This window comes from Leptonotus elevatus, chromosome 3, assembly GCF_054856555.1.
Source record: "Leptonotus elevatus isolate MCC_2025b chromosome 3, RoL_Lele_1.0, whole genome shotgun sequence".
Taxonomy (NCBI): Eukaryota; Metazoa; Chordata; class Actinopteri; order Syngnathiformes; family Syngnathidae; genus Leptonotus; species Leptonotus elevatus.
Genome location: NC_141241.1, coordinates 3665240 through 3689506, shown reverse-complemented (window position 1 = coordinate 3689506; position 24267 = coordinate 3665240). Strand labels below are relative to the sequence as shown.

At 40.5% G+C, this 24267-nt stretch overlaps 2 protein-coding genes across 6 annotated transcripts in view; one reads left to right on the top strand and one right to left on the bottom strand.

Annotated features, from left to right (window-relative positions):
* itfg1 (integrin alpha FG-GAP repeat containing 1) overlaps nucleotides 1–23019 on the bottom strand; it is an 86339-nt gene extending 63320 nt beyond the window's left edge. Inside the window, exons 1-8 of the mRNA XM_086072213.1 lie at nucleotides 22778–23019; nucleotides 22593–22677; nucleotides 22343–22473; nucleotides 22195–22252; nucleotides 22027–22104; nucleotides 20606–20700; nucleotides 5940–5989; nucleotides 2081–2162 (exon numbers count right to left, since the gene is read on the bottom strand). Coding sequence (XP_085928339.1) covers nucleotides 2081–2162; nucleotides 5940–5989; nucleotides 20606–20700; nucleotides 22027–22104; nucleotides 22195–22252; nucleotides 22343–22473; nucleotides 22593–22677; nucleotides 22778–22955 — 757 coding nt within the window. The 5' untranslated portion in view covers nucleotides 22956–23019. The remainder of the gene's footprint in view (nucleotides 1–2080; nucleotides 2163–5939; nucleotides 5990–20605; nucleotides 20701–22026; nucleotides 22105–22194; nucleotides 22253–22342; nucleotides 22474–22592; nucleotides 22678–22777) is intronic.
* A 406-nt stretch (nucleotides 23020–23425) lies between these two features.
* Nucleotides 23426–24267, top strand: part of phkb (phosphorylase kinase, beta) — a 65451-nt gene continuing 64609 nt past the window's right edge. For 2 of the 5 annotated variants that reach the window (XM_086071024.1, XM_086071025.1), the window contains exons 1-2: nucleotides 23505–23573; nucleotides 23681–23710. In XM_086071024.1, the coding sequence (XP_085927150.1) occupies nucleotides 23510–23573; nucleotides 23681–23710 (94 nt within the window). In that variant the 5' untranslated portion in view covers nucleotides 23505–23509. Of the gene's footprint in view, nucleotides 23574–23680; nucleotides 23711–24267 lie in introns of all 5 variants that reach the window. The other 3 variants (XM_086071026.1, XM_086071027.1, XM_086071028.1) reach the window with 2 other exon arrangements.

Here is a 24267-nt window from a genome sequence, read left to right as displayed (position 1 = left end):
ACAAGTCTGGTTGGAAGTGTATGACAAGTGGAGAGTAACCAACTTTTTCTGAAGAAGAAACCAAAAACCCAAACCAGAAACTGGAAATGAATGAGCATGACGTTACCGACACGCTGGTCATTTCTAATTCCCCATCTTTTGCATGGCACCTTAATAACAAAGCACCACTGTGACTGTCCGAGGCAAACCCAGTCAAGAGCACCCCACAGGCCACTTTTGCGCCAGCGCGGAGATTAAAGTGAGCCTGCAGAGATTTGTGGTGAAGAAATGTGTAAAGCCGAGACGAATAATGACTCACACAGGCCCAAAATTTGTGTGTGCAAGATTGTATGTGTGCGTGTGTGTTTTGTGCGTTGTGTAGATTAGCCTCGTCTGGCAATGGTGACGGCAGGAGAAAGTTACAGGATGAGCCTGCTTCAAATGCAGAGGAGGCTTAAGGGACTTAGCCAGGGGGCCTCTCACACACCAACCAGGACCAAATGGAGTTAAATCCTGTCCTGCACAAGATGCGGCTTTTTAGGTGTTTACTTTAACCATTTTCTGTCCAATTGGCCTCCCGGTAGGAGTTGTCCAACTCAGTTACAATTCCTGTAAAGCCGGTTAGCAAGCTATTTACTATTACAGAGCTCCAAGTCTACCTATACTCTAAGTGACTAGCAGTGTGGTAATACTAGTCAACAACAACGTAGAATATTGGATATTGTAAGGTGTCCAGGAGTACGGTAGTACCAATTAGCACCAAATGTCCAAATAAAGAAGAGCAATAACGCTACAATGATGAATACATCAAGAACAGTACACAGATGGGAAAATTGTCAAAGTGACACTGAAATATGTAATATTAAAAATTAATGGGAAGGGGAAAAAAACTATTGGAATGTCTGCTGGTTTTAGTGTGTATTATTCTAAAAAGCCTACCAGAGAGACGGAATTGGAAAAGGTGGTGTCCAGGTTGAGGGAAATCCAAGAGGATATTATTTCCTGCCCTTATCTTAGTTCTTGCAGCGTGCAAGTCCTCAAGAGAGGGAACTGGGAAGGTGGTTATGGTAAGTAGTCTCGGCAGCTTTAACTGTCCGTTGCAGTCAAATGTTCTCATTTGTACCTGCATAAAACCAGACTGTAATGGATGCACACAGATCTACTCTACAGTTGATGCTGCAGCACCAGAATACCAGATGCTCCAGTTTTTGTCAAAATGCAGACTCGTACCAGTGCTGATTAAGCAGATGACTGTGGTGTGTTCTGCGGCCTTCAGGGATTTTACAGCTGTGTGCCTTGCGGTGCAGTGGTTTATGTAGCGTAAAAAGAGCAGTGAAGAGAGGAAATATCTTTGGGAGGTGGTATTGATGGTGGGCATGGATGACGTGGTTCTTCCTGAACCTCACTGCTCATAGCCAAACTGCAGTGGGTCCGGCAGTGGTTCTGTGATTTTCTTCAGGTGATCCAACATGAGGTGTTCAAAGGACTTTATGACTATTGATGTCAGGGCTACAGGCCTGCAGTTGTTCCGTACCAAAAATGCAGGTTTCTTGCGGATTTGGATGACAGTGGAGCATTTGAAGCAGGATGGGATTCCAGAGACTTGTCAAAGATCTGAGTGAAGATTGAAGCCAGCTGATCAGTGCATATTTTCAAGGGATCAGACACCATCCAGGTTTGGAGCCATCTAGATTTTTTCATGTCACTCAAGAGGCAACTCATATCCTGCTTTTGAATGGTGAAAGCAGGTTTGGTAGAAGGTGCGGTAGTATTGTTGGCAGTGTGATAGACGTCGCTGGTGTTGGCGATGAGTAGATCTTGGGGGTAAAAGTGTATTTTCTAGTCTTTAGAATGAAATTAGGGTGCACTTACACTAGGGCCATTGTACCGTATCCAAGCACGCTTGCTGCTAAAGTCCGGTAGTATGAGCGCAATCGATCCGCGCCTGAGTACGGTTCGGATTCCCAGTTTAGCACGATTGTGAGAGGTGGGCCAGAGGTGGGCCCCAGAGGTGGGCCCCAGAGGTGGGCCAGAGAACAATACGGTTGGCCGCACATGAGAAACTTAACTTCTATGAATTCTATGTGTGCGTTGTACTCACCAAAATCAGCAAAGGATGATTGACCCACGTTGGGGAAGGGAGGGTCTTCAGGTAGAACAGTTGCCCGGCTGAAGTTGCCATCCTGCCATCATGTGGAAGAGAAAAAATGAAACATGAATAGCACTTCAATAAAGTACAGTACACAATTATGAACAAAAAACACAATCATTTAGCCTCTGCTCTTTTTATACAAGAAGATTCAACTATAACCCTGAAAATAACATTTTCTCAAAAATCCTATTCCAAACAATGCCACAACTCAGTTTTGCAAAACACCATCTTGAAGATGTCCTATCGCATGGAGCCTATCCATATCGGTCAAATGTGACATGACAATTAATGGAGCAGTCACCTTCTGACCACTGTAGCAAGGCTCATCCTTATGCTGTTGACAACAGAAGCTCACATCAAGAATCAATGGCAACAGAAAAATAAGCAGTATGCCAATGGCAGAAAAGATTTGGTAAATTTTACCTCAGCCCATATGCTCAGCTTTTCTACTTATTCTACATATCGCTGGCGTCGGGCCAAAACCTTGTACCTCCATAAGTGGCATGTTTGTTCAACCATTAACGTTGCATCATCACAGAGATAATGCCATTTTCAGAACTTTAGATTGGTCAATAATTCGTAAAAATTACATCCACATGTGTGTGGACTGACCAATAGTATAGATTTTGGAAGAAAAGAAAAAAAAAGGAAATTTGACAAATTGTGACTTATGAGGTTTTGGCCTGATGCCAGTGATATGCATGTTCCTTACAAATGAGGCACCTTATAAAAGTGAAGAAGACTTAAAGATACATATTATTATTTCATTACTAATAAAGATTTCTTCCAGACACACGTTTCATTTTTTTTAAGCATCCTGTCAAAAGAGGACACACATTTGCACAAAAGCACACACGCGCACACGCACACACAGAGAAGGGTGTTAACTAATTGAAGATCTGATCTTAGCCAGTGTGATTGACTGGCGCAGGCTGCTGATTGCTAAATGTCATGATTAAAACGGTGCGTGCACGTGTGTGTCTGCCTGTGTGTGTCAGTGGATTTAATGAGCAAAGATGAAAGGATAACACATCATCTTATTAGTCCACCTTCTCTTCACATTACTCTAAGCCACATGCACACAGACACGCTATAGAGAACCACTCTACATCATAGCGCACCTGTCCTGTGTCACTATTGACAACACAGTGCACATACATACATTCAAAATTGAGATGCAGAGAACATAAGTAACGTGACTGATTAACATTCCAGGGTTGTGCTATGCAGCCAGCACCGCTCGCCGTTTTGCACACTGAAAGCGGCTCAATAAGCGCACAGCTTTGTCATTCGGCAAGTACAGTACTCCCACATTATAATAGCCGACGTGGAGTTGACCTTTAACAAACACCTCTCCTCACTACAGCTTGTTGACCTTTGCCTCGTCCTTCTCAGCGCCTGACTTCTTTTAGATAATGACATTACAACACAAGGAGGGCAGGATGCAGGAAGAGGACTTAAGGAGGAAAATAATACAGCGGTAGCTTGACTGAGGAGTTTATTGCACTTTGTAACTAAGCTCATAAATACTCATTATTACTACAAAATAAATCAGTTTTCTCCATTGGATTGAGTTTCATTAATCCATTTAGCTGGCCGAAATATAATAAAAGAATGTAAAGAAATAAACTGCTTTCATGAAATCATAATTAAATGATAGTATTTGTGTGTTGGTCCCATTAATGGTACATGGACTTGTGACATCAGGAGCTGGAGTCGGGTTGACAGCTAGTCATTGTGAGTGTGAGTTGGTGAATTTGAGTCACCACCGATTTGTAGGGCTGGATTACAAAAAAATAAAAAAATCGAATAATCAATATTGAATCAATTTTCCTTTTCAAGCCTGATATCGATTCATAAAACCATGAATTGATTATTTTGATTAATTTTTCCCCATAAATTCTTAAGAAAATAGAAAAGAAAAAAATAAATAAAAAGGCTTTTTTTTTATCTTAGTTTTCTTGAAAATGCTGTTCACATGAATTGAAAAGTATTTTCTTACATTTATAAAAGACCTGATTTATTACACTTTTAGACAATTCAGAATGTTTTTGTTGTTGTTTTTTGCTGATATCAATGTTTGTGTGACACAGGTGATAATAAACGTGTTAAAATTTACTGTGGAGTTTTGATCATGTCCTTGACATTTAAGAAGAAGAAGAAGAAACGGAACTCTTGTGAATCAAAATTGAATTGATTGAGGAAATTAGAATCAATACCCAGACCTACCGATTTGTACACAGCCCTAGTATGTATGTACTGTATGTATTTATGTACAGTAGGAATGTACAGATGAATAAATTTTTTATATAAAACGAAGATTTTGCCCTGGATTGGCTGTCAACCAGTTTAGGCTGTACCCCGCCTACCTGCCCGAAACCAGCTGTGATAGGCTCCCGCACCCCCGCAACCCTTGTGAGCAATAAGCGGTTCAGGAAATGGATGGATGGATGAAAATTTAGCTAATGAAAATCAGACAATTATTTTGAATTGTGGTTGAACAGAATTATTTTAAAATGACAAAAATCCGTGTGGACAAAACTGATGGAACCCCTCGAAAGCTTTGAAAATAATTTGACCATAGCTACATGTTCAACCAGGCTGTGTCCTCTTAATTAGCATCACACATTTAAAAAAAGAACAGTAATAGTCTCCCCTCCTCTGCCTTCAGCCCTTGGGACAAAATTCCCAGAAAACAAGCTCAACGAAGACATCCTCGAAGTGCTAAACAGGAAAACATCCTTAGTGAGCATAAATTAAGGAGGGTAGGGGGGTATTGGGCCTGTTAAGATGGTTGAAGATTCTAAACACTCTTCTTCCTTTTTTTTTCATCCCTGGGTTGTCAGTATTTCACTGTCAACCCCCATCCTGTTTCTTCTTGCCGGGCCGCCTCCCATTCCCTCTCGCCGCGATAAGATACACTGCTGCTCGCCTTGTGCCTCAACCTGCTGAATTTCAAGCAGGGCCCCCGTCCGCACTACACACACACACAACACAGAGACTAGACAGAGACACATGCACACACACACACACACACATATATGTGCGTGCGGCACACACTTATATGTGCGCACGCACGTACAGTCTCCCACAACAGACAAACAGAGTCACACGCACACAAAACAGCCACACAGTCTCCGCTGGCTCTGCACCGGCGGAATATTAACTAGTCCTGCAGCAGCAGCCGACAATCCAGCAGCCCACTGAAGCTTCACAGATCACAAATGAACAGAGGTGTGGGTGCTTCATGACTCATCGTCTCTGATCAGTGGGTTAACACCTTCAGGTCGTGGAGTTGGTTGGGGAAGAACAACCCAAAAAGTGTTGTTAGTGCTCCAAAAATAATGGACAATAATAAACACACTATTAAATGCATCTTCCTTATGTTTGAGAGCACACAAGCTATCCTGCTGAATAACAAAAACCCTCACTGACTTGCACATTATTCTATAGCAAATGCTGTAACTCAAACTATTTGCTGAGAAACACACCTACAGTAAATCCTCCCCTATTATCGGTTCACTATTCACAAATCAATTTGCATTTTCCCTCCATTAGAAAATATTCACAGCTATTATTCATTGAAAAGATGCATAGAACATGCAAACTCCACACAGGAAAGCCGGAGAAGAGATTCAAACCTCAAACCTTAAAACATGCTAACCACTAGCCACAATGATGCCTATACTACAAGCATACTTTGTGAAATATATGCCTAATATAAACATCAATTCTAGGTAAAGTTGTTCAGTGTCCTAAACATCTGTGGAACTAAATGGAGGTGCGCTAAAAATAAAATAAAATGTACCTTGCTAATCCAGGTCTCAAACTTCGGCCCTTCGGTTGTCAGGAACAAATCTAAAAGGCAGAAAAGTGACTGGTTATAAGTCAGGCAAAGCATATTAAATTCACAAGCAACAATAACGATGCAGCAGCTTCACACCAGGGACGACGCAATCGCACACTGTGTTTTCCCTCTTTAGTGTTAGTATTTTAAATACATTTTCCCCCCTCGAGTAACTCCTGACTGTAAAAGAGGAGACAGTGAATGTTTGGAACTTGGAATAATTGCGGCAACTGACTTAATTTCATGATGAGTTTTAAGACATTCAGGGAGACATTTATTAGCGAGATACATTATGTATTGTACGACATTCAAGTAAAAAAAAAAAGAAAAGAAAAAAAAAAGTCTGGATATCCAAACCCCAATTCCAATGAAGTTACGACGATGTACAATGTAAATAAAAACAGAACACAATGATATGCAAATCCCTTTGAAGCTATATTCAAATGAAAACACTTTACACACTATGTTCAAACTGATGAACTTCTTTTCTTGCTGTTTTTACGCAACTATTCACTTCATTGAATTTGATGCATGCTAACAGTGTATGAGCAAGTTCAGGGACATGGCAACAGAATGGTATCATCTCTGCCCCATTTTGAACCAGGAAAAGGCCTGCACGTCAATGCTTTCTAAAAATCCACATCAATGCTGGGCCCCCTGACCACATTGGGAGGTAAATGCAACTCGCTTAAGCTGTGGAACGGAAATTGGGAAGTGGAGGGAATCAACCAGCGAGTCCGACAGGATTTCCCGGTCCAGCATGGCTAATTGGACATGAAATACATACCGGCATTGATCTGCCTGCATTCTCCATGTGATGCTCACAACCATCGCTAAAGACATGCAGTGAAGGTGAGGACAGGGCAAGGCTCAGATGCTTTATTCATCCCGTGACGGAAATTAGATTGTCACAACAGCAATATTTACGATATACTAGAGGTGTAAAAATGTATCGATTAATCAACAAGTAATTATCTAATTAATCAATACTTGGATTTGAAACGATCATCATTTTAGATTGTCCCAATGCTTGTAATTTCAGCTTCTGAACAGTAAATATTCTCAGTTTTCTGTAGTCTTTAATGAAAGCAGACTGATCATATTTGTGTTGAATCAAAGAGCAGCAATAGAATATACACTAATACAGGAGCAACCAACAAAGTAAAAACAAAACAAATACAAGAGCAGCATTTGATAGAATTTGCAAAGATAATAAAAGGGATGTATGGCATCCTGACATGCTGAAAAAAAGAAAACTATGAGAAGGCATTAGAGACGCGCGCCGGGTGGCGTGTTGATGAGTTTCGCCTTAATCAGCCAATCAAGCCTCTTAGGCAGGATCCAGCCGTGATTGGCTGATTAGCTTCAGTGGAGAGTGCAGATCATTCGGTAAACATTCCACATTCCCGCTGCGGGGCATCATCTCGTCAAGTTTTATCTCTGGGAAACTCTAGCCTCCACTCCACAACTTCTTTCACTAAAATATCAATCATTACGACACTTTTGCGGGCTTCAGTCTCGCCATCAGGTGCAGAATGATGAGGACTTCCGAGTCTGAGCTGACAGTGAGTAGGCAAAGGCAGTTTTTGTTAACTTTGCTCAATTGTAGGAGTGTAACGGTTTATGTATTCGTCTCGGTTCGGATGACACGGTTCGGTGCACACACTCAGACGACGAACATACTTTTAATTGGTATCTTGTACCAAGTCATCCTAGCTTCCAAATGGCACTATGTTGGACATGCTGTTATTTGCACAACTGTCTGCTAAAAATAAATGAAAAGAAAACAAGAATTCAGCTTTTTGGACTTTTTGTTGCTTTTTCCTTTTATACCAAACTCGTACTGAACTGTGACCCCACAACTGAGGTACGTACCGAACCGTGATTTCCGTGAACCGTTACACCCCTACTAAATAGTCCATAATATTTAAAGTGAATATTTAGTAAGATTTTTTTTATAATCAGCAATTAATTCACATGAACTTCAAAAATAATCTTTGCTTCATTGAATAAAAACATCGATATGAAAACTGTATTTTTTTTTTGACTCAGCCGAAACATTGCAGACTCAGATGATTTCATTTTATCTATTCCCAGAAAATATAAACTCTTAATTTGTATTTAACTTAAAACCTATGTATAGCCATTCAGACCACCATATTCTTCCTGACACCCACAAAAAGGTTTTCTGTTTAAGGAAAAGATTTGGAGTATCTATTTGATTAACTGAGAAAATGAGCTCTTTTTCACAAACGATCCTTCTCCGTCCCAGTGTTTGTCTCTTTCACCCACTTATATCCCATGTCAGCCTTGGAAGGAGCTGTTAGCAAGCCATATAAACCCATCTGCCGCCGCCATCACTCACTTGTACGCAGGTTTTACAGTTCACTCCAGACGTTTACTTTCATTCCAGAGACTCATTTGAGTTAACGTCATTGTACAGAGGCATAAATAAGAAGATTTGCTCAAAGGCAAGGACCTGGTTGTTAGAAAGATGCTTTTCCCTAGAGACATGGCTACTTAGACCAACTCAGGGTCCATTACTTGCGCGGCTTTTGTGTCGGAATCCATTAAATTTTTGTACAGGTGCTATTCAATGACTCTTCAGTGAAAACATTAACCCCTCAGCCTGAATAATGGATTACAGTAAACACCCACTAGTCACAGGGGATAGGAATGGCGCGAAAAGTTCCCCCTAAAAATGTTTGTAGTTGCCTGATACTAGTTTAAACCATCAGCATACATATCAAAACACAACACTAAGAATGTTGTTCATCTTAAAACATTATCCTTAAATATGAAAGGCTTACAGATGACAGCCAACTGAAGTTGGCCCCACAATATTCCAGTACATGCTGTAAAAAGGCAAAATAATGTTTGTGGAAAATGCAATACCACAATTGGTATAAAAAACTCAAATTAACTAAGGTTAAGATGGGAGTTAGCAAATTCGCTAGAAACACCACAAACTCAGATGAATCATCGGTTCACTACTTGAGTTGGTGGCTCTATTTGTATTGGTATCGACTTTTCATGACAAAAGCTACAGTGTGAAGGGGTCACTGAATGTACCTTCTTTCTTCTCTGCTAAGCATAAAAAAGCGCAACCGTTTTTTCAAAGGTTTGACGGTTAGCTTGTAAAGGTGGACATCCACCGTAGGTTTATGACTCTCTTTTTAACCACGTGTGCCTTAATCTGCTAAAAACGCAAAGAAATCCAGTTAACTAATTCAGCTTCCACTGTACGAGATCATTGTTGCCAGATTTATGACACCAGAAATTCATCAAATGGTTGACCCGTCTGGAAGTTCCAATTATGTCACTCCCCCGTGAACCAGGAAGTGCCCTGCTACCATCAAGATGAACAGACTGAAAAGTTGTAGTTGTGTAGTAATGCTTGTATAAAATATTGCACAGTTCTGTTCTTTGTATACATCACAGGTGTCAGAGTCCGGTCGTCAAGTCGCCTGAGACCTGCATGTTTTCGAGGTTTCTCTACTCCAACACACCTGATTCAATGATCAGAATCCTGCAGAGCTTGCTGATGAGCTTAAATATGAATCAACTGTGTTGAACGTGGGACATCTCTAAAGCATGCAGGACTCAGGCCCTCAAGGACCGGACTTTGACACCCCTGGTATACATGATGCTTCTACATTTTATACCACCTACTTTATTGGTAATTTGAGTATATCTAATCTTTTCTTCTAACTTGGACTGGGCATTCTGTTACATATTTCGTGTCATATATCGGCTTTGAGTTGACAAGTAAGCTGCAGACAAAATTGGATGCCACAGCTGATCCGAGCACTCCCGCGAGCATTAGCGGCCAGAGCGAGCGCGGTGAGCTGTCACACTCCGACACTCAGGGAAAGTCGCATACATACCAGAGTTTAAAAATGTGTTTGTGTGGGAGGGGAGGCGCTCCTTGTGTAACGGCAGCGACAAGGATTCTGAGTGCTAAGTGGTATGTCGTGTCGCAGGGTAATTAAAGGCACACTCGGTGCGAAGGATGGAGCCGAAGGACATATACAAAAGGAGTCACGCGGGAAGAGGTAGAGGCATCACAGCCGTTCTCCTTTGGAAAAAAGAATGGCCTTGCAAAACAAGTCACAACATAGCGAAGGAAATCTCTTAATTACAACAAAAGGCAATCTACAACTGCTTAATTATTTCAGCTCTGCGATGCATCTCTTTTGTCTCGTGAAACTTGAAAGGATAAACTGTTCCGCCCACATAAGAGGGCGCACGCACAAACATACTGCACACAGCCGCCTCCGCGCCACACAGCCACGTGGTACGCATTAATGAACTGTCACGGTTGTTCTATTTGTCTGTCAGGGTTCCGATACGTCAAGATCCCATTTACAGAGTATGTGACAACATTTTTAGCTTTCGCTATTTTAACGTCTTTCATTACTCTCAAGTTTCAATGTGCAATCCAACTATTATGCTACATATTAATATGCATATCATAAGATTTTCATTCATACAATGCACAATTTGTATCATCTTTTCATGTTAACAGACCTCTCTTACTCTCTCCATTGAAACAGTATACCCACCGGTTGTAATGTCACTGGTAAAAGCCACTGTTTACTTCCTTCACAAATAAGAAATATGGCTAAAGAAAAGTTGTGGTGCTGAAATCGATTTTAAAAAACGGATGCTCTACAGAGGAAAACACTGGAAAGTAGAAATTGATGTCACACATTGATTCTCTCAGCCCCATCCATTGCCTCACTCTCGGGCCAAAGTCTATACCAGACAATCTCTATTCAACTAGCCACAACAGTATACATCACATTAAGCAGAGAAATCGCTTTGTCAACATAGCCTTCTATTCTGCATCCATGTGATAGCAGGCTGTCAGTTATCCGCATTGTGTTGATAGAAAAGCAGCCAGCATGTTCCAAATATTACAAGAGCTGCAAAGGTGGCACATGGTGAGGTAATTCAAGTTGATACAGAGGTTTTGACTTCTCAGGAAGCAGAGGAGAGGCAGGGAATCATGGCAGACGAGCGGTCCTTGAGTTATTCATAGCCTCTCCATCAGATTTGTTAAGGGGATTGGAAGCAATTTAAGGGGCCTCCGTTGACTGTTTGACTCAGGCGGCCTTATGTCTCTGTATTCCATTTTGCCCATGCAGGAGCACTGAGTGGGATAAAGACCAGGCTTGCTATTTAGCCCCTTTCGTAACAGATAACAAGCTTCAGTGAAGAAGGAGAACTTAAGTTGGCCAAAACCAGCACAGTTCTTTGACCAGGTATCACCGTCTTGGTTGCGTTAAGCATACACACATTACTAGAGGCCAGGACAGTCTATAACAGAGGTGGGCAATCTTGGTCCTCGAGGGCCGGAATCCTGCAGGTTTTGGAGGTTTTTCACTTCCAACACAAGCTGATTTCAATCAACAGGATCGTTATCAGGCTTATGCAGAGCTTGCTGATGAGCTGATCATATATCAGCTGTGTTGGAGAAGGGCAACATGCTAAACCTGCAGGACTGTGGCCCTCGATGCCCACCTCTGGTCTATAAGCATTGAGGCTGTGGATCAAGGCGTGGAAAGACTTATCCGGGGGATGCGTCACGCATGTGCGGGGGGCAGATCACTGCGTAAGCATGTTAAGTGAAAAATATGTAAAGTAGACGAAGTCCTGAATACGCGGCAGTGCAGTTACACACCACTATAACAAATATAATGTTCAACAAACACCCAACGTTTTTTTTTTGTTACCATTTCTTGGTTAGTTAACAGGAAGATGGCTCACTGGATTTCCACTCAACTTTGCTGCAGAAAAGGACATTTTAGTCTTTGTTGGTTTTAACCAAATAAGGGCTAGGATTAACGGATGTCTCAAAAGATTATCCTGAGTGATTATGTGGGTATGTTCAGAGGTATTTCTCATTATAAGCAGCGATAGCCTTCATCTGACCAATTATGCAGAAAAAGTGTGGATTAATAACGTGGAACAACCTCCTTATTTCTCTTTAATTATGCTTATCTGGAAAACTAAAGCGGAGTAGACGCATACCAATACTCATGCTAATTTTGAGCATTTTTTTCTATGCATTCCAATCAAAGTCGTCAAAAGCCTGATTATCTGATGTCTCTAAAGATTATCTTGAGTGTGGTGAGGGGTACACTAATAAATATATTTTTTTCCCCTCCCTAATTACAATGTGAAACTGATCAAGACTCCTGATTTTTGGTGGCAAAATCAAGTTTGTGGTGTGGAGTATTGGTCATCGTGAAAACACTCCATTTTTATTGGTATGTATGAGATTTGTCACAATTTTTTTTCTTTTTAAATGGTTCACAAATGTTTGTTTTCTTGCCTTGTTAAATATGATGTAAATATGATTTATTGGTTGCAGGTCCCTGATTAAATAAGGAAGCAGACTTCAGCAGATTAATGTTGAAGTTATGGTAATGGTTAAAGTCAAGTTTATTTATATAGCCCTTAATCACACAAGAGTCCCAAAAGGCTTCACATGCCCGTAGTTGACACATATCAACGACATCCCCTAATCGAACCACAAGAGGGCAAGAAAAAAAAACCCACAACAACAGGCAAAAAAAGAGAAACCTTGAGAAGGGACTGCAAAAGTGGTAAACCCCCTTCCAGGATGATCAGGCTGCAATGGATGCCGAATGGGCAAAAATTTACATAACTTGTTATACTTAACATTATTAACTAAAATAGTGCGAAGTCCATTGAAGAAATTGAAGCACAGCAAGAAGACGTCAGGGAAGTGGGTCCTCATTCAAATCCAGCCCAGTTGGTTGGAGCAGTCGGAGAGTTTCAATGTGATTATTGTTAAAAGCTCAAAAAATATTTTATGTTTTTCTCTTTTTCAGATCCATCAGAAATAGTCTATGAAATGACACAGACGGACATGCTGTGGATTGTTTGTCCTTGGCCAAATTTGGGACTTTACCGAGTCAGAGCAGAATTTGTGTTACAGCACTTGTATTAGATATTTTGGAATTGTGCAGGTGAATCAAAACTGTATGCAGTCCCTGTTTGCAAGACTAAAATATAATTTCATCACAAAGCCCCCACCTCAGACTCCTTTTCATAAACTGCCTTTTGAAGGTAAATGAATTCATTTAATGGCGTACAAGTACAGTCAATATGCTCACTTTTTCCTCTGTGAGTGTAATTATGCATGAACATCACCAACATGTAAAACAACAGCAACACACCCACAGTAAACACTACAAAGCAATAATGACACAAACAGAAGTGCTAGAAAGGCACAACAGTGTGGGAGGTAAGACACACAATGTGGTGAAATGTGGATAATTATTTGTTTCACACCGCTAGCCTGTACACACACACACACACGCGCGCGCGCGCACAAGCTAACGCACTAAAATGAGCAGTCATTTTATTCTGCCAAGCTTGTGCTTTCAAAGCTTCCAATTAGCAGCTTATCACAAGTACTGCCGAGCTCTTAAGGAAGCGGGAGGATTTCAGTTAGGGTTCAGCACCGATTCACAAGTAAAAGTCAGCTTGGTTCTCATGTGATAGTCTGGGCAGGCATCAGGACGATACGTCTTAATTGGGCGACATGGTGAGCTGACTTTCAAAAGCTCAATTTAGGGTCCATGTTTTGAACTTCACCTTTGCTCTTTGCCGGGAATGAGGATGGCTACAAGATTACGCTTTAGATTATGCGGTCAAACTTTTAAAGAAAATTGCAATAGATAGAAAATGAAGCTCACAAAATGTCAACAACAGAAATGACTTGTGCATGCAATCCACAAGTAATGTCAATGTCAACAATGTCTGTTTCTTATCTTGAATTAAATTACTAGTAAAACAGTTGCTTTAATGGTCCAAAAAAGTCACTAAACAATGACTAAATTGTGAGCACGGCCTGAACTTTTGTAAACTAGCGCCGTGACGTCTATAGCCGTCAATGGCATTGAATGAGTTGATTGCCATTGGGATGATATGAGGTTCTTTACCCCCCAAAATGGATTTAAAAGGTTTGAGAACCCTGGTCTATGCAATGTATAAAATACAACTGAATAAACAAAAGCAATCTGAAGGCAAGAAGTGAAAACACGGGCAGCGTTACATACTACCTGTAAAAAGGCCTTGCAGCAGTGGCAGAGAAAAACAGAAGCGGCGGTGCAGACCGGAGCTGACAGTCGGCACTGTGACTGCCGCATTAGTGCCTGATGTTTCCCCCACGCTTCTACATGTGTGCTGTCGCCTCGCTATTCGTCACCACAGCTCCAAGCTATTACCCATTGTAAGCATACAGGTTTATGCGAAAAGAAAGGGGCTTTGAAGTCCAGCGTCAGAGAGTGGTGAATCGAGAGGTAGGTGTAGAAGTGGGGAAAAAACAAGGACAAGGTAATACTTTCTGGATCTTTAATACCCATGACTTGGATATTTGTTCATGTCCGATTTTGCTGACTCGCTGTGACTTCATGTTGCTTTGAAACTATACAGTGGATGAGAAAACAAAAAAGCAAAATGGAAGCCAAAATCGTTGTAATAATATGGGTTAGGGTTAGGGTTGTCATTAAGTAACGCCCCAATCCCTGCTGTATTATTATGATTATTATTATTTTATCCTAGAATAATAGTTTAAACTCAAACACACTGCAGCCCCTTTGAGTTTGCTCTGGAGACAAACTCAAAGAACGCCCCTGTCGCCTGATCTCCTTGCTCCATTACAGTACAAATGTCACCTTGGCATGTTGCCTTTGTGCGTCTGAGTGAGGCTGACAGTAACGAGACCGCGGGAGCCGGCCGAAAGCGCCAAGATGGCGTACATTTTGTGTGATGCTATCCGTCACGTCCTCTGTGCTCATCTGTCTGCATCGACTGGCTCGTCTTTAAGCCTTTTCCCCTGCCCGCCAGGCTAATGCATGGTGGGGGTCGGCCTCTGGCATTCTGGAGGAAATGTCACAGCCTTCGCCAGTGAGATGAAACTTTGAATGGAGCAGGCGTCACGAGGAGTGTCTCACGGCAGGAAGTGGAATGAGGCTTTTAAGGCTGATTCAAACATACAGTACGTTATACTCTGCATCCACAACATTAAAGTACAATACATTGAATCTGGTTTGACTATTTTTGCATTATTTATACCAAGCTGTAGTTTTAGTTCATTTTAGCGCGGTTCGTATTTTATGATTACACTGTTACTGTCTGTGCTCAATTTTTAGACTTATGTGTAGCACATAGCTGCCACACTCAAATCAGCCATTCTTTTTCAGACCTTTATGTAGCATACTGCTGTCACACTTTCAGGCTGTGCTACTTTTTTCCCCCCCAGAGTCAACCAGAGTAAGCGAACGCAAAGGTGTAGAAGCAATTTGTAAGACGCAGTCTGACCCTGCAGTTGATTAAAATCTCATTGTGGTTCTCTAATGGTTAAAAAAAAACACTTAACAGTCTCTTCGGATAGGTTTAATAGATTAATGCTTCTTTACATGAATGGGAACACTTTTTTGCTGAAATCTTGCAGTGGCAGGCACGACGTCCTGCCCAGGAGGTGTGCACTTGTACAGGCTTGGCCCAATGATATGTGGTTCTGTCCTTCTGCTAAGGGAAGCAGCAGACTGTGAAACAAGATTTTCAAAAATTTGGCCATGGCCCACAAAGCGGAGTTACTTTGGGGTCAGCGGGGGCAAAGGAGAAACTTTTTAAAAATGTATTTGCTTGCCAGCTGACAATGGCGTCCTTATATTAATGCTGAATATAACTTCCATTTCCGCCCAGCCCACAGCTTGAGAGGGCTAATAAAATGTATTTCAGAGAATTGGAAATTTCTTCACGCCTGTCTGACGTGATGAACTGTGTAACATTGTCTGTTCATGAGAAGGCGATGTATTTTGTATACAAACAGCCGAGCTCCTTGATGTGTATGTGCTGCTTGCACATTGATTTGACTTCATACTTTCATTCAGCACACCATGAGTTTAAGTTATACTCCCTTCACAATTGAAGCTTCGATAAGTGCTACCAGCAGCCAATCAGAAATCAAGAAAAATAATTAATAGAAGTAATAAAGGCTTGTCGTGTTTTAAAGCCACGTCTGTGGGCTGTAGTGTGGAGAACAGGCAGAAAGGTCTGTTGGAGATCCAGATTTAATGCAATGACATGATACAAATTTTTAAAATGATTCTTCATTTTTTATATATTTTTTAGATTGGTTGTAGGTGATCAAAACAGCTTTATGCAAAATGGCTTGTTTGAAACATGGCAAAAACAAGGAAAACAAAGCAGTGATATTCCCGTCAGACATAATCTCCTAAAACCATTACTGGGGATCAGCATAAAGGTGTATAGCAACAGGGGAAGGATTATGGGCCGCATTCAGGCGCTCACACACACGCGCACACACACAAAATCACTTTGGTGCATATGTTTGCGTGTAAACACAAGTGCTCACAGATACTGAAAAAAAAACACTGCAAAGCCACATTTTACACGCTGGATGGACTATCCATTTTCTGTACTGCTCCTCCTCTTTCATGTTGTGGGTGAGCTGGAGCCTATCCCAACTGACTAAAGGCGCAAGGCCTTAAATTCTGCACATAAAAAAAAAATTCTGCACTGAAGATTTTGCAAGTATTTATATGTTTTCAAGACTTGAAATAAAATAGCCGGTGTGGCTAGCTAGCAATGAGCTTTGGCTGGCTACAAGAGTGGCTAAACATAGTGAGTCGCTCCTGAGACAGTAATCATCAACACTAGAATCAAGCGCTTGGGTGATCGAGTACACTTTTCATATAGGTCTGTCTGGAACCACATTAAAGCATATCCAATATTGACCAGCAAAATAGCAAGCAAACTACTAAATGTCTGGACTCTTGAGAGACGGAGTCGTCCAAAACAGATGAGTCATGCTTGGGCCCTAACAACAGCACAGAGTGATACATTAGAGGTAACGTTATATATATATATATATATATATATTTTTTTTTTTTTATTCCCCTCATTGTACTCTCATCCACTACCATCACTTTTGTTGGGACTCCACAGCACATATTCAAATGATCTTTTTGACAACGCTGTTTGCCTCGAGTTAGCCGAAGAGTTCAATACTAGCAGTGGAAACTGACAGCCTGGCAGAGGTGTTTGTATTGTTATGTGTAGACTGCTGTCCGGTGATGAGGTCAAAAAAAAAGAAAAAAGAAAAAAAAAGTACCTGTTCAAAAAAAATGCCTCTTTGTTTGGCGGCTTGTAAAAGTCAATGAACTCCTGATGTAGCGCCGTGAATCAACACTCATTATAAAATAAAATAATAATAAAAACAGCAGACTAGTACAAATAATAACAGTTAACAATGCACAGGGGATTTATGAACCAAACTAAGGGAACCATGGTTGCAACCACACTAAACTTACACAACCTGCTATTCAAAAGGCTTCAGTAAGGTTATCAATTCTATTTGATATCCATGTAAACTTAAATATCCCCAAGCCACCCCAATTGTAGCTACAGATAACTATTTACCGTCATTGGATACTACACATTGCAGCACTGTGCCCGTTGCCTAGCAATGAATCATTACGCTGAAAATCATAAATTGTCTTTTCCCCCTTCTACCCTCGAAAATAAAATGTAATCTACAAACAGCAATTACAAGTATTCCCCACTTTTGTACAGGTGGTTCCTGATGGCTCCCTGCAAGCTGCTGCTCCTCCAAAATGGCTGTGGTGGGATTACTGCCACAATAAGGACCTCCCCGTCTTTTGTTGCTTTACTGTAATATGGGCTAGCATCAAACGTTTATGTGATGTGAACATCAACCTTCAGACAGTCACTGTTAATTGGAAGCAGAACAACTACAAAAGTCTGTGTGCTTCGTAGCATTTTGGGCTTAAATCCGCCAGGTCAGACCCAGAGTCCAATACTTTTGCACCACTGGTGCAGCCAAAAAGCCGCAAGACCAATGACAGCAGAAACAGCCAATAGACTTAACGACAGAAATGTGACTTACAAATGGCCTCTAAAAATAAGCTCTCTGTACCAGAGAGTTAATTTACAACTCATGATGCGTGTCCATAATGACAAGCTCAATTATAATAAAATTTTCGTGAAAGAAAAGAAGAAAAAAAATCTATTTTTTATTTTATTTAAACCAACTGTTGTTCCACCCCAGACCTGTAGGTGGTGGAAAAACAAACACACGATGTTGTGGCTACAGTGAAGTGTGGCTAAAGCCTTGTTCAGACTGGCAGCCCAAATCCGATTTTTAGCCCATCCAGATTAAATGCGGATGGCTCTTTTGCAGTCTGAACAGTCACAAGGACTTCAATGGCTAAGTGCCAAGCCTGCCTTCATTTGTTTTCATCTGTCAGCCTGGTAACGGTAAATTAACGTTCTAACAACAATGTTTTTTTTTCATCTTTCCTCAACATCATTTTTTGTATTTGCGACCATCTAGACTTGACACACTGGTTCACCTAGATAATGTTTTGACTCCCAAAAGCAGCATGCAAGTTTTACTTATTCACAAACTACTTCTTCTGGGCTGTGGCACTTAATAAAACAAACTAATTGGTGCAAAAACACAATCTGTGCGGAAGCGCATTAAATATTAACCACAAACCTTCGCTGGAAGGTTCGAAGCCAGCAACGAAAAAAAATACCTTTATCGACTTTCCATTAATTCCTAAAACAGATTAGAAATGAATTAAAACGTGCTGCCCTGGGACTAAAAACCATGCGCCTCAAAACGATACCCGCGGTGCATATGACACTGCTAAATCCCCCGTGATTACCTAAAACATGGGGATTAGTTTCCAGAGTGTTTAAAAAACCCCACTAAGCATGAGTGACAGTGTCGCACTTAGCTGGCCGAGAGACGGGCGAGCAGAACGAAAGCAAAGTGATTTCTCCATTCAATGGTAGGGAAAATGGCAAATTTCGTTCTCTCTTAGTAAACAAGAGCATTACATTCGTTTTTGGGCCTCCTGATTGATTCCTACTGTGAGTCTCGAGTCCTGTATGTGTATGGTCTACTGAATGCCACTACTACGATGGCATCTTGTCTGAATAGCTGGCACTTTAAAGAGGACCTGTTTTTAGTTCAAGATAGTCACATTGTGAATGATGAGGATGTGCTGATACAGGCCAGTCAGGACAGAGGCGAGACTGAAGCTTTTTAGCATGCAATACTATTTTGGTATCGTTCTGATAGTAAAGACGGACAGTGCCACTTCTTAGACAAACACAAATAAGCACTGTGAATGCATATGGTTTTATATACACACACACATTTATTGTGTAATTGTATGAGGGAGAAAGAATAAAGCACCAATTCAAAACACTAATAGTGATTATTGATGTATATAAATTGATGCATTTTGTTTTAAATGAAATGTTAACTTAAAAACGTTCCTGTGCACATGTACAGAACTTAAAACGTTTTAAGATGAACCTCTAGGACAAATGTCTTCCATCATTTCATATGTGAATGTTTTGTTTGGAATAATCCTACTGGAGTAAATAGCTTGAAAGTTTTACAAACTATCATTCTGTTGAAAATGTTTTAAATAATGTCTTCTGACAGTCATATTGTCATTTTGTGATGAATGAGTCAAATAAGCACACTTTTTAGCCGCATGTAGAATATTTTCCCTCGGACGCAATCATCTAAATAAGCACACATTCAAATGAGACTATAGCAATTAGCCCAAGGCTATTGTTTTTTTTTTTCCTCCTCGAACACAAGAACCGGGATGCTGATTCATGGTTCTGTAGTACGATTGCAGTGAGTCAGCGCTTGTGTCAGATCCCATTTTCATGCTGCGATATGCAACAAAATAAATAGTTTCCTCATTTTGGTGTATTCTTCTGCCTCCACAAATAATTACTCAAGCAGCATGGAGCTAAATAAGTTAAACCAAATATTATGAGTTTAATAGTCTATGCAGTCAGCCAGGTTTATTAGTTGCCACATGGAACATATTGGGTAAGGGACAAGAAATGCAGTTCTAGCCACATGGAAAAAAAGTAATAACAAAAAACAGTAGCACTCAGCCTCCAGTTAAGGGATATTTTAACCCGGTAAAAAAGAAACATAAATAAATCAGACTGATAAAAAGTCATTATTGTTTCCAAAAAAGAAACCAAGCAATTGATGTTACATTTTCCTAAAAACAAAACAATGTTATATTGATTTTTTTTTTTAGACCATTGTTGTTTTTATAGTATAATAATTCTGTGTATGTAATGAGTAACTGAATTGTGGAATGTGATAGCAAAATGTGAGGTAAACTTTACTCAATGCATGTTTAAGGTACTCTTTACTCCAAAAATCTACCCAATTAAGGTGGCTGAAAATTGTAACCCAGCATTTATTGGGTAGATACCATTTATTATTTAATTTAATTTAAATAGTGTACTGCAGACTGACAACTTATCAACAGACTCACGTAGTTCATCGAACGTTCAGCCCGACACAAACACAAATACGCGCATGCAGTAAATCCGGCAGTGATGCGGATTAAGTAGCAAAACCTGCTCTTTCCAACAAGGGTACAACGTAATCCTGCCGTTTGAATATCACTTTACACAAGCACCGAAGGAATCTGAACTTAATCATTCAGTCACCTCCTCTGGTAACAGACGTCTTGTCTGAAACTTACCGGCGGTTAAGTCCTTGTTGAGGTCGATGAAGGCGTTCGAATGAGGCATGCGCATGTTGACGGGTGAACTCAGAGCGCTCTGACACGCAGGATCCCTAAAAAAGTAGGGAAAAGAAAGCTTAAAAATGTGGATGCTCACCAACATTTTCTGGAAGAAAACATGTCTCTTTTTCATGACAAATTCTCAGAATCACTCAGGTGGCGTAGGCAAAAAAAGAGCTTCACCAATTAGCCTCAGTCATCAGTCTACTAGGATATCTTTTGAAGATCAGGGCTCAGTTGGGCAAAATCTCGAGCAGGTGTTCATCAAACTGTCCTATCAATTAAAGGCAAAAAGCCAAAGAAGTATTATGTAGTTTAAAAAGTTCTTCAAATCCCTGGAATTGGTCTTGTTATTGATAGAAATGTCAATTTTACTACTGAGTTGTTGTTTTTTTGTTGGTGTCTCCAAATTCCAAAATACAAACATATTAATAGGATCGTAAATTACGGTATTTACTTTTATTTCAAACAAAGCAATACTCTCCAGCATACCCGAAAATTCTGCTATTTGTGTGCGTGTCTGTCATAACAGGACCTACAAAAAAGTCACAAGGACCTGAACTGAAAACTGAAAAGGAAGTTTGTCATTTTGGTTTGAAGCAGCCATTTTGGATTAATTCCAAAGTTTGTACTTTAATGAACTTCTACAAGGGAATTTACCCAAATAAGACCCAATCGGAGGAGGGTATCTTATGCCGCTTTTCCATTAGGCCCGCACGACACGCTTCCACACCACAATGACACTACGCGGCCTCCATTGCCTAGACGACCGGCGCTGCAGAACCACCTCCGAGATGGTTCTAAAAAGCGGTTCTGTTGGAACTGCTGGGCCACCGAAAAAGTCCAATGGGGACGCGGACATCCGGGGTCAAAAAATGCCGCTTCGGTGTGGAACTGGTCCGGTGGAAAAGTGCCAAAGAGTCTAAGAGTGTTTTCCAAGGCACCCATTGTATGTTAGAAAAATATTGCATATCACCAAAAAAAGGCACAAAAAGATGAAAGACTGAAATGATTATGATCTTATCTCAGATGTTTATACAAACTTCAAATTAATTATTGACAAATTCAGTCAGACTGGAAAATTTCCCACAGCACCCCTGATCTTTGGCGCCCTGGTGGAGTCAGTGTACTAGACAGATTGGCAATGCCAAATTGCTTTACAGCTTTGCAGTTTTACTGCTGACACCATTTTTTGTGGGTGGAGCATGATGTCAAAGTTGGATGGATATTTTCGAGGAGTCACCATTAAAATAGGAAATTCCTTCTTCTTTAACACACTTATTAAAAATTTTCAAAATATTACTTTATATAAAATATTACAAAATTCCCAATCATTATTAAATGGAATAACCTATTAAGCTGATGTAAATATAAATCACCTATTAGTCAGAGAGCAAAATTCAGTGGTCGACTGACTCGTGACTCCAAATATATCCGGTATCATGTCACCGTTGAAACTGCAAGAAAAGATCAAATTGACAGCATTAAAAACAGCATGAATGAGAATAATGCAAATGGAAATATGCCTTAATAAAAGTCATTCTTACTCCATCACCAGAGGTTGATCCCTGAAGGTCTTATTCAGCCTAAGCCAACTTGTCATATCTGCAGAGAGCCAAACACACCTTTATCGTCTCCCTCATCTACATGCAAAGCACTCTTCCTTGGCCCATGACTTTTGCATACACAACGTACCTAACGTCTGGTTGTCCCCCCAAAAGATGAAAACCGAAGACAACATTGGGTTCATCTGAGCCGTGAGAAGAACATCCATCTGGGAATCTCCATCATAGTCGCCGGGGACCACACTGGTAAGGACTGTGTCACTGTACAAAACACATTAACAGGGAAATATTACGGTCAATTGATTTGACCAGGACCAGCCAAGGCTTCACTGTATTATCAATGGAGTGTTTAAAATGTAACTCAATGAAAACTAAGTTACCTTGGCAAGATGCCTTTTGAGATGTGCACCTTGGGCTTGAAGTAAGGTGCCTTGGAGTCAGCCAAGAAGATTAACAGCTCGGACTCTAAAACAAAACAATAATAAATGATAAGTAGGTGAATAAGCAAAAACATTAAGCATCATACTGCGCGACTGTATGTCATTATGACAGGTAGTGAACATACGCTCCCTGATGATGAAGATGTCTGTCTGCTTGTCGGCGTTAAAGTCACCGAAAGCCGCCACCGTGCCATTGTTTTCGGCGCCGAACAGGTCGTTCGTGACATCCTGAAGGGCAAGCGTGTGATGCCTGGCGATAAATTGGAACAAAAAACCCAAAACAGTCCAATTTGATGGGAACATCTCGCAGCGAGCAGCGAGCAGTTTGCCGTTTGACAACAACACCGGTCGTCATCCGATGCGAAGCTTTACGGCAAGCAGGAAATAACAGCGTTTTTACGTTGAACGAGCAATTAAATAGAAAATATTGGGATATATTACTTTTTTAATTTGTTTTATTTTAGTAAGGATTCAAAATATATACATAAAATGCCTGTAATTAGGTAAAACTGTGCTATATATTCACTTCCGGGTTTTTGACAGTGTCGTGCTCGGCTAGTTTGACAGTTGACAGCAGCAGCAAAGCAACGGTATTAATATCAGCCAGCCGGATGTAGTTTGTTTTGTTTCAAAATAAAGATTTAGAGCCTTTATCATAATTCAATTATATTAAAAACCACGGGTAAAGTCCTAATTAAACACAATAATTAAATTATTTTAATTAAAATGACTTGTTGCATTAATTAAAAATGTCTATTTTTACAGAGACAACGGGACTGTGTTATTTATTTTGAAAGTATATACCAGAAGCTTCTTGTACACACATTGGTTTGTTTTATTTGAGTACTTTAGCAACCATGGCGAGTTTGGCTGATGTCGGTTGGAAACTGCTGGAATTTAAAGCCCGATCAAAAAGATCAGGTCAGATTTACCCTTTTCACCTCATCCTCGTATTACGACTTTCCTTTTTCTTGTCTTTGTGTGCGTGCCTGTGAAATGTTTTTAACGCGGGGTGGTTGCATTTGCAGTGGATACGCTGACTGGTCCAAGCGTGAAAGGTCAGAGGTTTTAATGTGCAGCATTTGGGGGCGGGCTATTTTGAGACCCTCTCACTTCTGCAGTAGTTATAAAAGCCTGGCTTCAAATTCGTGTGTGGTGCATGTTGATGCATCTTGAAGAACAGGAAGATTTCGCAACAAAACCACCAGCAAGCAGACACATATCAGGTTACTGTCCCACCTGTTTGCTGGACTTTTCAGACAGTCTCGGATGTTCTTTTTAAAAGAAGAAGAAGCAAAAAAAAATCTCAATAAATCAGCACCCCCAGACGATACAGTTTATAAGAAGCAGATTGTAACACTTTTAACACCAATTCCTCTATAAATGAAATATGGTGGCAGTAGTACTAGTGATGTCTTGCATGTTGTGCATCTTGAGGAACAGGAAGATTTTGCAATACAACTCATCAGAAAGTAGAAAGCTGCAGAATCTGTTTCAGGCCAGTGCGCCACCTGTTTACCTCACAAGAAATAAAAACAATAAAATAAAATAAAACATACATCATTGATTCAATGTACAACACCCTGCAGTCCATCCAAGACGTCTTCATTTTTTA